The sequence below is a fragment of the Nicotiana sylvestris genome, chromosome 6 (assembly GCF_000393655.2).
Source record: "Nicotiana sylvestris chromosome 6, ASM39365v2, whole genome shotgun sequence".
Lineage (NCBI taxonomy): Eukaryota > Viridiplantae > Streptophyta > Magnoliopsida > Solanales > Solanaceae > Nicotiana > Nicotiana sylvestris.
In genome coordinates this window covers 196,803,280-196,820,279 of record NC_091062.1, presented here as the reverse complement: position 1 = coordinate 196,820,279, position 17,000 = coordinate 196,803,280, and the positions used below count along the sequence as shown (strand labels likewise).

The following is a 17,000-nucleotide window of genomic DNA, read 5'->3' as shown; positions in this document are numbered from 1 at the left end:
TAAGGTCAGGGAAGATGTGCTTAAGCAAAATAAGGGAGTGATGGCCGAAAATGCCGACCTCCAGGCAAAGGTGGCCAATTTAACCACCGAACTAAACACAAAGGCAGTGGAGGTCGTTGACCTTAAGAGTGAATTGAGCGCAACTGCTGATAGTCTGGCCCATGCCGAAAAGGACAAGGAAGCCACCGTATCGGAGGCAACGGCTTTAGAAGATGCCCTCCGTGTTTGTAGGTTGGAGCAGGCCAAGGAGTCGGAGGTGTCTACACTTAAGGTAGCGTGACTTGAGGGGCGTATTCAAGGTTTGGAGGCGGAGTTGTCCGCATTAAATGAGCAGGTGGCTTCTTTGAAAACGGAGGACGTGCATCGTCAGTTGCAGGCCTCTACATCCCATGTTTCGGCTGATCCTGTCGTGCCTCGCCATTTGTTTGAGTTGTGGGTTCACGCTGAAGCCCGGCTTGATATGTACAAGGCTCTTTATGCTGACGGGAGGGCATCCAAGACAGAGCTTCAGGATGTGCGTGCCAAGGCCCGTGCAACTCGTGAGGCATGTGGGTATGACCCCATCACACCTGGCGGGGATGATATTAGTTCTGGTGATGCGGACAAACTCGCCTCCAATTCTTGGTACGAGGAGGTGTATGCCACAGGGAATGATATGGCATAGTTTTCGGTTGTATTTACTTTTGTTTCACCATTTTTGTGAGGGCATCTCTGAGCCCTTTGTAAAAACAAATATTTGTAATATATTTGTTGTAATAAAAATTGTTTTGGTCGTGTACATCTGAGTTATTATTCCATTTCTCTTGTTTGTTTGACGATGACTTTTTCCGCACTCATGTTACTCCGAATCTTTGTTGAAATGTTAAACCTGTTGGGTTGTGAGTTTAGTTGAACTCTTTTCATTAGCAACGACCTTGGACGTAGGGATATTTCTTTCGAGCTGGTACTGAAGTACTATCCCGTCGTGGTTCGAGTAAAGTCAAACTGTTTTCTTTGACAATGGCCTTGGCCATTGGGATGTTACTTTCGAGCTGGTGCCGAAGTAGTATCTCGTCGTGGTTCGAATGAAGTCGAAATCTTTTCTTTGATGGCCTTGGCCATTGGGATGTTACTTTCGAGCTGGTGCCGAAGTAGTATCCCGTCGTGGTTTGAATGAAGTCAAAATCTTTTCTTTAATGGTTGCCTTAGCCATTGGGATGTTACTTTCGAGTTAGTGCTGAAGTAGTATCCCGTCGTAGTTCGAATGAAGTCAAACTCTTTTCTTCGACGATAGCCTTAGCCATTGGGATGTTACTTTTGAGCTGGTGCCGAAATAGTATCCCGTCGTGGTTCGAATGTGGTCAAACGCTTTTCTTCGACGATGGCCTTAGCCATTGGGATGTTACTTTCGAACTGGTGCTGAAGTAGCATCCCGTCGTGGTTCGAATGAGGTCGAACTCTTTTCTTCGAAGATGGCCTTAGCCATTGGGATGTTACTTTCAAGCTGGTGCCGAAGTAGTATCCTGTCATGGTTCAAATGAATTAGAACTCTTTTCTTCGACGATGGTTTTAGCCATTGGGATATTACTTTCGAGATGGTGCCGAAGTAGTATCCCGTCGTGAGGGTGGCACTCTGTTTTATTTATTGGAGTGTCATAAATGCCGGTTTTATTCATACATTGGAGGCGTGTTGATTTCGTGTACATAATGGAGTGATTTTATTCATATGTCGGATATACATGTCGACTTCACTCATTCAATGGCGGTACATGTCGATTTCATACGTATAATGGATATTCTTTATATCTAGTCCCTTCATTGATCGATCTGGAGATGTAATCAGTAGGCGTGGCAATGAATAATACTTCAAACCTTGAGATGTCCCCCTCGTCGCCTCATTAAAAACCTCCCTGAGAAAATCCGATTGGGACAAAACCCGGGCGAGGGAAAAAGAGTATGACTTGAGCGACGTCTCTTTTCAGAAGTGGAAGTACTTGAGGTGGGCGACATTTCAATTATCTTGTAGTAGTTTTCCTTCCATTGTTTCTAATTGGAACACTCCTTTGCTTGCTACTTCTGTGATTTTATATGGCCCATCCTAGTTTGTTCCCAATTTCCCTTCATTCGGGTCTTTCGCTACTTGAGTTTTGGCTTTTAGCACGTAGTCCCCGACTTTGAATGGTCGTACTTTGGCCTTCTTGTTATAGTACCTTTCTCCTTGTTGTTTTTGGGCCACCATCCTTATGTGTGCCATATACCTTCGTTCTTCGACCTCATCCAGGTCTTGTAATCTGCTTTTGTCATTGCTTGGTCCACTCTCATTGGAGTATCTCAGGCTAGGTTCCCCGACTTCAACGGGTATGACTATGTTAGTACCGTATACCAGTGAATACGGCGTCTCACCCATGCTGGTTTTTGGCATTGTGTGGTAGGCCCATAGCCCCTCTAGTAGCAGTTCAGGCCATAGCCTTTTGGCGCCCTCGAGCTTTTTCTTTAATATGTTCAATATTGTTTTATTGGAGGATTCCGCTTGACCGTTGCCAGTAGAATGATATGGCGTGGAGAGTATCTGCTTGATGTGCCATTTTTCGAAGAACTCAGTCATCTTTTTCCCGATGAACTGGGGTCCATTGTCGCAACTGATTTCTTTGGGGATGCCGAAGCGGCATATGATGCTTTTCCAGATGAACGTGATGACTTTTTGTTCACATATTTGAGCGAACGCACCTGCTTCCACCCATTTGGAAAAGTAGTCAGTAAAAACCACAAGGAAGCATATCTTACCTCGCCCTGCTGGGAGGGGCCCGACGATATCCATCCCCTATTTTATTAACGGCCATGGAGAAATGACGGATGTAGGAGTTCCCCCGCCTGGTGTATCATAGGTGTGTATTTCTGGCATTGCTCGCATTTCTTGACATATTCTGCGACCTCTTTTTTTCATAGTGGGCCAGTAGTATCCTGCATGAATAATACACCTAACGAGGGCCCGATTGCCTGTATGGGCACCACAGTGGCCTTTGTGTACCTCTTCTGGCACACGCCTTGTCTAATTTGGTCCAAGGCATTTGGCTAAAGGGCTGATGAACGTCCTTTTGTAAAGGTCATGGTTTATGAGGCTGTATGTGGACGCTTGTATTTGGAGCTTTTTGGCTTCTTTTTTATTTTGTGGGAGTGTTCCCTCCTGCAAATATGATATGATGCGATTATACCAGTCCCAAGTTAAATTTATAGAATGTACCTCAATTTGGTCTATTGACGAGTGGAGGAGGGTGACCACGTTTTCCTTGGTGATGTTTTTAGTTGCTGCTGCCAGCTTGGCGAGACCGTATTCTTCGATGTTTTGTGCTCGGGGTATTTGTTTGAGTCGGCATTCGTCGAATTCTGACAGCAGCTTGTGGATTTCGGTCTGGTATTTCTGAAACCTCTGCTCCTTAACCTAGAAAGTCCTAGAAACTTGGTTCACAACAAGTTGAGAGTCACAGCGGAGGATGACTTGCCGAGCACCATACTTGAGGGCCAATTTCAGTCCTGTAATTACAGCCTCATACTCGGCCTCATTGTTAGTCATTTCATGGCATTGTATAGATTGGCGAATTACTTCGCGCGTTGGGACTTCGAGTACGAGTCCCAGTCCCGATCCCGACGCGTTGGATGCGCCGTTGGTGTAGATGACAAAGAAGTCGGGTCGTTCAGGTGAAGCGCGAAACACTTCTTGCTCGATTTCGGGCAATGTCTCCGCACTGAAGTCGGTGACGAAATCGGCGAACACTTGCGACTTTATTGTTGTTCACGGTTGATATGTTATATTGTGATCGCTCAATTCTATAGCCCATTTAGCCAACCTACCTGAAAATTTGAGTTTGTGCACGATGTTCCTGAGAGGAAAGGTTGTCACCACCTTTATGGGGTGGCACTGAAAATATGGTCTAAGCTTTCGTGAAGTTACGACTAATGCTAGAGCCAGTTTTTTAAGATGGGTGTACCTTGTTTCGGCGTCAATTAAGGTTTTGTTGATATAGTAGATTGGAGATTGCGTACCTTTGTTTTCTCGGACTAGAACTGCAGTTATCGTGACTTCGGATACAGCTAGGTAGACTAGGAAGCACTCGCTTGGATCTGCCTTGGTGAGTAAGGGTGGTGATGACAGGTATGCTTTCAGTTTCCTTAGGGCGTTGACACATTCTGAATTCCACTGAAGTCCATTGTCTTTCTTTAATACATTAAAAAATTTATGGAATTAATCCGATGAATGTGAGATGAACCTCGACAAGGCGGCTATCCATCCTGTAAATTTTTGTACCTGCTTTTTGATGGTCAATGTTTTGGGTATTCCTTCAATGGCCTTAATCTGTTCCAGGTTGACCTCGATGCCTCTTTTTGATACCAAGAAACCGAGGGACTTACTCGAGGTTACGCCAAAGGCGCATTTTTCGGGGTTCTGTTTCATGCCATACTATCTTAATATGTCGAAGGCTTCCTTCAGATGATCGATATGATCTTCTTTCCTTTTTGACTTAACCAGCATGTCGTTGATGTAGACTTCTATTGTTTTACCGAGTTGGTTTTTGAACATCTTGGTGACCAATCTCTGATATGTTGCCCCTGCATTCTTTAGTCTGAATGACATGACCTTATAGCAGTACATTCCTTGGTGAGTGATGAAAGTGGTTTTCTCCTGGTCTTCTTCTTCCATGAGGATCTGGTTGTAACCCGAGTATGCATATAAGAAGCTTAGCAACTCGTGTCCTACTGCTACGTCGATTAGTTGGTCGATGTATGGCACTAGAAAGGAATCTTTGGGCATGCCTTGTTTAGGTCCGTGAAATCTACACACATCCTCCACTTTTCATTTTTCTTTTTCACCATGACCACATTGGCAACCCACTGAGTGTATTTTAACTCTTGGATGGAGCTATTTGCGAGCAGCTTATCGACTTCTTCACTGACGGCTTCGTTGATCACAACATTGAACTTCCTTCTTATTTGTCGTACTGGCAAGTATAGGGGGTCGACATATAGCTTGTGTGTGGTGATATCCTTTGGGATACCTGGCATATCTGCATAGGAAAAGGCAAATAAATCGGCATGGTTAGTCAAGAATTTATGAAACTTACCTGGTTCTGAGAGGTTGTGCCCGATATAGGCCTTTTTTGTGCTGTCGTTGTTGTCTAGTAGGATGGGATCAAGATTTTCTATCATTGACTCGGACGCTTCCACGATGTCAGGGTACTTGATAACATCTGCCTGTATGTCAAGTTTGGCTCCTGACATCGCTGATTGTTATGCTTCCGCATTTGCCCCTTTGAGTTGCTGGGTGTGGGCGCAATCTTGGGCGATGCGATGGCATTCTTGTGCGGTGCGTTGCTCGCCTTGAATGTTGAATACTCCCCATGGGGTAGGAAACTTGATCACTTGATAGAAATTGGAAGGGACCGCTCGCATGGCATGTATCCATAGGCGCCTTATGATGGCATTGCAGGCTGTTTCTTGGTTCATGACATGAAACGTCGTTTCTAGGGTGACTCTTCCGGCCAGGACGGGTAGCACTATCTCTCCAGAAGTCCGTTCGACTGCATTATTAAAACTTGTTAGCGTTATGCAGTGCGGTATTATTTTGTCTTCGAGTCTCATTTGTATGAGGACTCAAGGATGGATAATACACGCGTCACTCCCGTCATCTACTAGTATTCTTTTTACATCAGTATCTACAATACGTAAAGTTATAACAAGAGAATCATTGTGAGGGAAAGACAAACCGTCGACATCTGACTTATCGAAGATGATACTATCTTCGAGGTCATCATACCGTTCATGGGTGATTGATCATTTGAGTGTGAAGGTGAACTTGACATGATTGATTGTTGCGCCATCGCCCCCACCGATGATCATTTGTATAATGTGAGTGGGAGAAGGCAGTTTTGGAGGTCCCTGGGGCTGTTCGCGTCCGTGGGCGAAGTTAGCCCATCCTCAATCGCTCAGCAACTCTTTCAGGTATCCCTGGCTCATTATTCGCACTACCTCCTACCGCAGTCCTATGCAATCTTTGGTTTTATGACCCCTTTCTTTGTGAAATTTGCAGAAAGAATTTGACATCCTGGTGTTGGGGTCTAATCTCATCTTTTGCGGTCATTGCACCTTTGTACCTAGTTTCTCTAGTGCGTACACTATTTTTGAAGGAGAAACACAAAAATTGTGAGCAGATAAAAGTGGAGGCATACTTTCTCATGTCGATATGGTGTTGTGTATCGAGAAGGAGCATCCGCGGCGGATGTGGGGTAGACGTCGTGACGTAAGGCTGATGCCTTTCTCGGCCGAGACGGGGCCCCGACTGATATCTTCGTCCGTCGTTACGATGGTCTTTCCTTGGTTCAATTTGAAATGACGTCAACCGTTGGGTCGGGCCATTGAGGTCATCCTCGTTGGCTCGTACCTCGGCGTAGTAGGCGTTATGGATTTCTTCCCAAGTAGTTGGAGGGTATTTCATTAGCTTGCTTAGCAATTTTCTGGTCGCTCTTGACCCGTTCCTGTTTAGTCCGTTCTGGAAGGATGCTACTGCCATTTTCTCTGACACATTCGGTAAGCTCATTCTCACCCTGTTGACCCGAGTTAAGAAGTCCCTGAGTCCCTCGTCGTGCATCTGTCTTACGTCAAATATATCATTTACCCTAGCTTCTGCCTTTTTGGCTCCTGCATAGGCGGTAACAAATTTGTCTACCATTTCCTCGAATGTTGCTATCGAGCGTACCGGTAGTTGAGAGTAACAGGTCAAGGCTCCCCTTGTTAGGGTTTCGCTGAACTTTTTCAATAGCACCGATGGTACCTACTCTTTTGAAAGATCGTTACCTTTTACGGTTGTGACGTGGTGGATGATATGATCTTTTGGATCGGTAGTACCATCATATATCTTTAGGTGGGACGGCATTTTGAAGGTCTTTGGAATGGTGTAGGGGGGCGCTTCTTCACTGTATGGTTGCTCGACGAATCAACCAACGTCGCGTTTTGGCAATAACTTTGGGTCGCCTGATATTTTGTCAACCCTCTCTTGGTGTTCCTTCATTTGGTCACGGAGTGCCTTATTCTCATTTTCCATCTTCTCCATTTTCTTTAAAACGGCTGCAAGCGTACATTACCTGTGTCATTAGCGACATGAGTGTTACCTGTACAGGGGGCATCTTGCTCATCACTGCTTATCGTGACATCTGCATGTGCAACAATCCTGTTATGCCTTTGGGAAGGCTTATCAAGTATGGTGTTCAGAGTACTTGTTAGCCATTCTTCCAGTAGTCTTCTTACTGCTGGTGGTGCCTCTCCTATTGTAGATATGGAGGCTTCCTTCTCACTCGAAGCAGTTACGCTTTTATGCGGGGGAGGTGAAACGTCTCTCATGGGTGTGGTGTCCAGTGTCTCGTTTTCGTTATCTTCCCTGCTGTCTTCGTTGATGGTGTTCAGGAGGTTGGTTATGATTCCTACTATTGCTTTTTGCCTTGCATCTCCTTTCGTTGCCATTTTTAGATTGTACAAAGCTAAGAAGAGGTGATTATCCATTTCAAGAGTCTAGATGAGACTAAAATCTTAGCTAAAGAAATCCCCACAGACGACGCCAAATTGTTTGACCAAACGATATCGAAACCTTTTTGATTAAACCAATTAATGAAGATGAATAAGTAATCTCAGCCAAGCATAATAAAATCTAGATTGAAAGATGCAAGGGATGAACAAGGTGAATAATACTTCTTAATATGTCGAAACCAAACAATTAAGCGTAAATATAATAACTTCGAATATAGAGAAATATTGCAGTGGATGTTGTTGACCAAGGTAAAAAATGATGTGTGGATTCCCGAACTATAATAAGAAGAAGTTGTCTTTTTTGTATTCACTTTTCGATCCCCCTTTACAAAGTCTTCCCCCTCTATTTATAAGGGACCATCCCCTCTTAAACCCTAAAAAGTGTAACATAAAGAATATTCAAAAAGCATATTCCTATTGTCTCATGTTGTGCCTACACTACTACAATGTTGTGTGTTCATTGACCGTTGTCAGTCATCACCCTCTACAACGACCAAAGGACGTTGCGTCGTAAGGGCCTCGTCCCTTGCCGTACTCGTCAGTGGTCGTGGTCGTCCAAATTTGAACTTATACACAAGTCACCTAACATTTGGGTGACAAATCCCTTCTTATTGCATTTAATGCCATTATCTACATTTATTGCATGCGTTTGTTACTATATTCATTGACAATCATTGGTCATACACTTGATATTTATTGTTCTTGAACACGGTCTCATCCCATTAATATTTTTTAATTTTAGATCTAGAATTCATTATGTTTAACTAGGATTCACTCTCTATTTCCTTATTAATTGGTTTAACAAAAAGCTCAACAATTTTTGGTCAAGCAATATGTATATCGAGGAGCTTACCTGGCCTGTTACTCTTATTGTAATGAGGATGACTAAAACATCTGGGAATGTTGCATTGCGCTTTCTATTTAAATTATGTGCACTCTCACCGTAAAGGACTTGTGATGGAGAATTTAACTATTAATCACTTTGCATACCCATCTTTCTAATACCCTTCGAGTAGGATAATTCCCTCAAACCAATAACTCATTTTTCTCAAGCCAAAATCGAGCATGGATATTGGATTTGATGCTTATTTCTGTATGGGTCTAAATTTGAACAACCACGACCATCGACGAGTACGACGAAATGGCGAGTTCCCCATAACCTGACACCTTGCAGAGGACGACCTTGAGACAAACAAGAGATTGTACGATCCTTGTAATAATATAGGCCCGTTAGGGATACTAAGAATATTCCTTATAATCTGTCTTTTATAGCTTAGAGGAGACCGACTCCCTATATATATAGCGAACCATAACTTTGTAAAAGGGAGATGGAGAATATTGGCTATAATTCTACTTATGAATTAGAAATGTTCTTGAAAGGATTTTGCTGATTCAGATCGATAAAGCAATCTTGTTACCCGTCTTCTTCTTATCCATATTTCCGTCTAGAGATTATTATACTTAGCTAATATTTACCCCTTCTTCTTTGATTGATTTGATCAAAAAGGTTTCAATATCTTTTGAGTCAAACAATTTCGGCGAAATGGCTTCCTGGCCACTCAAACTTGTAGGGCTTTTAAAAGCCGATGCATAAACTTTTATCTTTCCCATTTAAACACTCAAACTCCTGAAACCTATAACTAATAAACACAATTTTTCCTTGACCCTAGGCACGTGTATTATACATTCGCTAACGTATCCATCCAGTCAGCAAATGACCAATGAGTCCGGTACACGTCAATGGCGCGAAATTAAACCCAACCGATTGGGGTCCCCCTCTTTTAATCAGTACACCGACAAACCCTCCCCCACTTTTCGTCTTTTTTCCTCTTTCTAACCATCCCTCCCCTCTCAAACCTAGGTTAAGCAATGGCTGATTAACCTGGTCATCTCCTTCCAAAATAATCTTAATCACTCCAAAACCAAACGATTGGGGTCCCCCCCTCTTTTAATGAAAAGCTGATCGAGATTCGTCTGAGCTTTCGATTTCAGTAACGTTAGTCTCTGAAGGTTAGTTTGTTTCTTTTGATGTCGTTTTCATCTTTGTCTTCTAATTTCTTATGAAATAATGTGGGTAATGTTTGATGTGATTCAAATAATGTGAAAGATATGTATGTCTGCATGCATAATTTTTCATCTGATATAGTGGAAGCCATTTCGCCTTTTGGGATTTTATATTAGGGATTTTATATTTGGGGGAAACACTCGAATATTCACTCTTTTAGGTTTTTTTTGTCTTTTTTATGACTGATCTGGCATTTGGGGTTAAAAAATTAGGGCTTTTGTCTGCATGCAAATTATGGGATTTTATATTAGGGTATAGGGAAAACAGTCGTACGTTCACTTTATTTTAGGGGTTTGTCTTTTTCATGAGTGATATGGCATTTAGGGTTAAAAAATTAGGTCTTTTTTGAATATCAAAATATTCTTGTCTCCCATTTTGTTAAAGTTTATGACTTTTTAAGGTTAAAGTGTATTTGACTTGTCCCCCTTTTTTTATAGGTTTCAATGGTTGTCTATGTGAAATTACAGTTTCATCATCTAGGGTGGTTAGTGGCTGACCCAATTATGAGGTATGTAAATGGTCAAACTTGGTCAGTTGTTCTTCAAGCTGACATTGATGAATTACATATAATTCAATTTCATTATTGGGCTAAGGATATGAGGTACTTAACCGTAGATAAATATGCATGTAAAATTAACCAAAAAGGAGAATTTAGATTTCTGAAATATGATGTTGATGTGTTAGCTTTCTGTCAAGACCTCAAGGATGGGGATTTTATTGATATGTATATATGTCACACAATTAATACACCATGTATTAATTTGGACCTAGATGAAATATTAAGTAGTGGTGGTTTAAATGTGGACCTCACTAATGTTAAGCCATTTGGCTTTAATGAAATGTCACATGGGCAAACAAGTGATGTTAATGCTAGGGCAACACACTCACCTAACAATGATATAAATAGGGGTGATAACATTCATGGGAAGGGTAAAAAGAGGGCTGCTGAAAGTTCTTCTGAAACAGAAGAGTCTAGTGAAGATGAAGGTGACTTCTATACCTTTCATTTAGCAACTAATTCTGAGGGTGATGCTGAGGGTGATGCTGAGGGTGATGCTGAGGGTGATGCTGAGGGTGATGAGCTAAGTACTGAGAGTGATAAAGATTATGAGGCTATTTCTGAAGATGATGATGATGATGATATAGATGAGTCATTATATGGTTCTGATCAAGTGACCTAGAACCTGAAGTTGTTGCTGCTAGACAGGCTAAAGTGAATGCAAAGAGTAGTAAATTAAGATCTTCTGAAGTTAATACTGATGAGATACCTAGTGGACCTGTAGGTATAGACCCTGGTTTTGAAGACATGTATAAAGATATGGGATTCAAATATACTGGAAAGTTGGGAGGGGATGAGCAATATCTGGACAGTTCAGATCCAAGTAGTGAGGATACAGATGATGAAGTAGATGAAGAAGATGGGGTGCATAACCCTCAACCAAGAAGATACAGCAGTAGGGTACACTTTGATCCTGCTTGTAAGAAAATTTATTTCCAGTTGGAAATGGTGTTTGAAAATGTGAAACAGTTCAGATCTGCTTTGCAAGATTATACTGTACAAAGAAGAGTTCAAATTAAGTTGAGGCCTAATGAACAACATAGGGTTAGGGCAAAATGTGTGAACTCAACAAGATGTAGATGGCATATTTTGGGAAGTTTGGAGGGACACACAGGGAATTTCATTGTCAAGAGCTACTATCCTGTTCATAAGTGTTTTAGAGCAACCAAAAACAAGATGTCTAATACAACATGGGTAGCTAAACATTTCAAGGACAAGATTATCAACCAACCTGACATTAAGCTTAGGAAGTTGCAGGATTTGATTAGGATAAAGTATGTTATGTATGTTGGAAAATCCATATGTGCTAGGGCTAAACATCAGGTCATGGGTCAATATCTTGGTGATTACAAGAAGGAGTTTGCCAGAATATATGATTATGCTGACATGTTGAGGTCTACAAATCCTGGCAGCACTGTTTTTGTGAAGACCTCCAATAAGACAATACCTAGTAAGGAGGTGTTTGTGGGTATCTATATTTGTCTACATGCTTGTAAAGTTGGTTGGTTGAAAGGGTGTAGAAATGTTATTAGCTTTGATAGAGCATTTCCAAAGGGTGTGTGTAAGGGTGAGCTATTATCATGCATTGGTAAAGATGGTAACAACCAAATGTACCCTGTTGCCTGGGCAGTGGTGGAAAAGGAGACAAAGCACACATGGTCATGGTTTTTTAGGTGCCTGATGCATGATCTACAGCTCACTGAATCCCAAGGTAAGGGGCTGACCATAATTTCTGATATGCAAAAGGTATATACTACACCCCTGGTCTTCTTTTAATTACTTGGATACTTTATATATGTTTCTGATATTCTAATTTTTTTTTGTTGCTTAAGGGACTTGTTGCATCTGTTTCTGAGTTGTTACCAAATGCTGAGCACAAAATGTGCTCAAGACACATATGGAGCAACTGGAAACAAAAGTGGAAAGGGGAGGAAAGAAGGAAGAAGTTTTGGGCCTGTGCAAGGGCTTAATTTGAAGCATATTTGAAGGCTAAGATAGTTGAGCTGGCAGAATTAGGTGATAGTAAGATCATTGAGGACTTGCTGAGATACCCAAAACAATGTTGGTGTAGAACATTCTTCAAAGATTGGAGTAAATGTGATTCTGTGGAGAACAACATGTGTGAGACCTTTAACAGTTGGATCTTGTACGTTAGGCACAAGTCTATCATAACCATGTTAGAAGAGATTAGAGTGAAGTTGATGGAGAGGATGACTACCATGAGAGAATTTGCAACAAGGTGGATTTCTGATGTATCTTCTATGGCAATGGGGTACATAGAGGAACAATCTCAATATGTTGTTAAGCATGAATTTAAATGGAATGGGGATACTGGGTATGAGATACAACATGGGGTTTAAAAACATATTGTTGACTTCTCCAACAATACATGCATATGTAGATCATGGCAACTCAAAGGAATATCATGCTCCCATGCAATATGTGCAATATTTTTTAAGATATTTGAGTCTGCTGACTATGTAACCCACTGGTACAAGAAAGAAACATACCTGAAGGCTTTTAGTTGCACATACAGCCAGTAACCAACATGGAGATGTGGCCATCAATACAGAATCTAACTGTTGAGCCTCCTGTGATTACCAAGATGCCTGGTAGACCTAAGAAAAATAGAAAAAGAGCTCAAGATGAACCTAAGAAGAAGTTTGGTAAGAGATCAAGGAAAGGGACACCAATGACATGCTCTAATTGTAAGACAGTAGGTCATAACAAGAAGGGGTGTCCTATCCTGGTAATGCATTCAATTTGTATCTGATTATGTGTTGTACTTTGGTTGTTTCTATATCTCATTTTTTATTTTGGAAATTTCATAAAGGACAAGGATTTGGAACAACATGAACCAGTAATGCTGGTGCTACCCAACCATCACAGGCTGCTCAAACAACAACTTAACAATCAGGTCCTACAAGTGATTCTGGAACTGCCAGGGACAGAAATACTCAACCATCAGTTGTTGCAAGTACATCTGTAAGTATTCATTTTAGTTAATTTAGTTAATCTGTATTAGGACCAAAATTTTTAAATTACAAGAAAGTACTTTATCTTACATCAGGATACTGGAAGTACGAGATCAAGAACTTCTGAGGATATTATAGCTAGTATTAGAGGAAGGCCAAGAGGTAGTGGACTACGAGGAAGACCAAGAACTACTGGATTTGGTATATTGTTTAGTGATACATGAACAGTGATAGAAATGGTAAGATCATTAAGGATTTGAATTTTTATTTATATATTAGTAGTTTGGGTACTAATTTGGCTTCATAAGCAGTGTGGAGCAAGAGATAGGGCACATTCTGCTCCTACAAAAGTAGTGGATGCTGGGCAGACCAATATCGATCTTGGATACAGTGCACCTGGACTAAGGTGGCAAAGAAGAAATGCTATATCACAAAGGCAACTTCAACAACAGTTGAGGAGAAAACAAACTCAAGCAAGCCTTAGCCAACCTCAAGTCCATTCTTCATCTCAGCCAAGCAGTCTCCATGTCCAAACTTGAGCCAATCTCAGCAAAACATCAACCAATCTCAACCTTGAAGCTGACTGATTGTTTGTTTTTGTGGTAAGTTAAGTCTGTTAATTGCAGAACTTAATTTGTAGGTTAACTTAAATCTGTTTAACTATGACTTTTCTTTTGGAACAATGTTTAAACTATTTCTGCTACTAGACAGCAGTTCAGTACTAATTTTGTCAACCAAGAAGGCTGATCGAACTTGGTTGTTTATATATGTGTGCTTGTTTATGTTAAAATTGCTTTTCATTCCACAAAAAGTACATCATTCATTCCGTCATTATCATTGTATATAGGGTTATGAAGTTAGTGCTAACTACACTAAGAAGAAAAGTATAATTATTAGTGCTACTACAACAACTAAAGTTACAATGATCTTCACCCTCTTACTACGTTGTAGTCGATCTCTCTCTTTAATTCTTGATAACAGCCCAGAAATCACCTGTTTATAGTGATCTGGAAGAGGTGGGTCAAACCACCTAAAAAAATTACAAGAATTGGCTCGACCATAGTTTGAGCACCCATAAAACTTCCTTCCTGGATTTGTTAGCTTCCAAGTGATGCAAATATGAGCTTCGACTCCACAATGACAAAATACAGGACTTTGATTCATTATCACAATCTGGAAAAAGAAAAAAAAATTAAAGAAAACTTCAGATTTTAAGAAATAGGCGAAATGAAGCTTCAAATGCATATAATAGAGGGATAATGTGTATCCAATTGAAAGAATAAGACCTCACTTAAATAGGCCCTATTTTTTACCGTTGGGCGTTAGGAAGGGGGTCTCTCGCGCTCCTAAAAGTCGTGACATTCACGCAGGGGGCTGACTAGGACCAACTGACGCCACATGGGATGGGTCAACGGTCAATTGTGTTTATTAGTTATAGGTTTCAGGAGTTTGAGTGTTTAAATGGGAAAGACAAAAGTTTATGTATCGGCTTTCAAAAGCCCTACAAGGTTTAAGTGGCCAAGAAGTCATTTCGCCAACAATTTCTTACCCAAATTGGACTACCTATATTACTTTTGACTCATTTTTGATATTAAACACGTCCAATAGTGGTTAACTAATTCAACTGGTCACAATACAAAGTAATCCTTGAGTGGGCCTTAACTTCTGTTCTGGCTCATCCAAATTGTAGTATAAACAATATGTTGACGTCATTTCAGGAACTTCATATTACGCAAATACCTTCCTCTCCTATTCTCTAGGTCAATTTTTTTCGTGGCTCTTCATAATTTTTTTTAATTTTATAATTTTATCTATTTTTTGCACATAAAAAATTTATTTTTATACGTAATAGATCTGTTATTTATACATAAAAAATCTAAAAAGATTATTTACTTAATTTTAAAATTATAAAGAAGCATGATATACAAATAGTGATAGTGTAAACTGTAGATGATAGAAAAGAAAAAAGAAATATTGTCCGCCTGTATTTTGATACTTGTATTTTGATAAGATGTCAAGAATTATTTCTAAATTTAATCAAAATAGTGTGATTTTAAGATTTTTCGCAAACAAAGGAACATCAAAACAGTTGCCGCCAGCAACCCATAAACAAAGCGGATTAACAACAACGTGGCAAGTTGTGGATCTGTTGTAGCTGACACCAAGCTACCCACTACAGAAATATCGTATTGGCCGACAACTCAACACCCTATGATTCGTAATCGTTAATAATCAACTCACTCTCCACCGTTCACGTTTCACTCTCGTCCACACAACACAAATCATCCCATTTTCACGGACTGTACGGTCACATCACGGTCGAACCATGTCGACCCCCACTCACTCAACCATCGTCGTAACAACAAAGAAACACAAACAAAATGGACTCCACATTTTCCGCAGAGTCCGAATAGTAATTTAACAGTACATTAGGGACATTTATGTCTTTTCGTCTTCTTTCCTGTTTTTAATCATAAAAACATTTAAATATAAGTTAACACTATTTTTTTGGAAGATATGCAAAGGATATTTGTCAGATAAATCTCTCTGCTTTAAAAGAAGCTGCTATACTCAGAGTCGCAGGTTTTAAAGTTGGCAAATGTGAAATCTCGCCGGAAACTTCACCGGGAAAACGCCAATATAAGCTGCTACGTTCATATTTACAGTATTTGTTTGAGAAATGCAAGATATACATCCGATCGGCGGCGGTGGAGGACGGTTTTTTGGTGGTGGAGGAGACAGGAGGTTAAGGCCTGACAATCACCAAAACCAGCAAGTTTTAAAGTGTCCACGTTGTGATTCTCCAAACACAAAGTTCTGTTACTATAATAACTACAATCTTTCTCAGCCGAGACACTTCTGCAAAAGTTGCCGGAGATACTGGACTAAAGGAGGAGTCCTCCGTAACGTTCCCGTCGGTGGTGGCTGCCGGAAAAGCAAGCGTTCAAAACCAAAGCCCGCTCCTCCTTCCGACGCTGCTGCCGAAGCTGCCGACGAGGCTTCGGAGGAACATAAGTCAAACTCTAATTCTAGCAGTGAAAGTTCCAGCCTTACTGCAACCACAACCGCCGCCGCAGCAGCGAATACCTCCGGTGCTGCCACCGCTGAGGTTGTGTCGGCAGCTTCTTCAAACTCAGCTTCAACTTTTCTCAACTTTCACGAATCCAACTTCTTCCTACCTACTAGTACGAACTCAAGCTTTGATCATCAGCCATTAATAGATCATTCTGCCGAAGGCCATATTTTCCAGGACATTGGGAACTTTACGAACCTGATGACGTCGTCGAACGATCCATCGGTAGTAGGGTTTAACATGATGGAGATGCCGGCGTACCGGTTGCCGGAAAACCAGAACTCAAATGAGCATTGGAATCAACCGGCGAAGATGGTGGGAACAGATCAGCCGGTTAATGACTTGAAGATGGAACAAATGGATACTGGTTTCATGAATCAAACGGGTCGGGTCGAGTTTGGGTTACAGCAGAGCAGGGTAAACAACAATGAGATCGCTCCACTAGATTGGCAAACTGGAGGTGGGGGTGGAGATGGTGAACATGGGCTGTATGATTTAACGGGAACCGTTGATCAATCTTACTGGAGTCAAACACAGTGGAGTGAAAATGATCATTCCCTTAATTTTCTCCCTTGATCTTTTTCTCCTTTTCTAACCTTTGAAAATATCAGATAAAAATAAACGAAGTTGGAATTTTGAGAAAAGAAGTGGAGAATTATATATGTTTGGTATGTATATTAAATTCTCATATTTTTAAGTTTAGACCTGTTTTAGATTTGGCTGGAGTTAGGGTTTGATGTTTATAATTTCAATATGGAAATGTAACTGACCTCTCCA

At 41.0% G+C, this 17,000-nt stretch overlaps 2 protein-coding genes across 2 annotated transcripts; one reads left to right on the top strand and one right to left on the bottom strand.

Moving 5' to 3' along the window:
* Window positions 1–2,077: 2,077 nt before the first annotated feature.
* On the bottom strand, window positions 2,078–2,584 carry LOC138871902 (uncharacterized). Its single transcript, XM_070149824.1, has one exon. It carries the CDS (start codon window positions 2,582–2,584, stop codon window positions 2,078–2,080), a length of 507 nt encoding a protein of 168 aa, XP_070005925.1.
* Window positions 2,585–15,830: 13,246 nt separating this feature from the next.
* LOC104228823 (dof zinc finger protein DOF5.4-like) lies at window positions 15,831–16,799 on the top strand. The gene has a single exon (XM_009781370.2). It carries the CDS (start codon window positions 15,831–15,833, stop codon window positions 16,797–16,799), a length of 969 nt encoding a protein of 322 aa, XP_009779672.1.
* The last annotated feature ends 201 nt before the right edge of the window (window positions 16,800–17,000 follow it).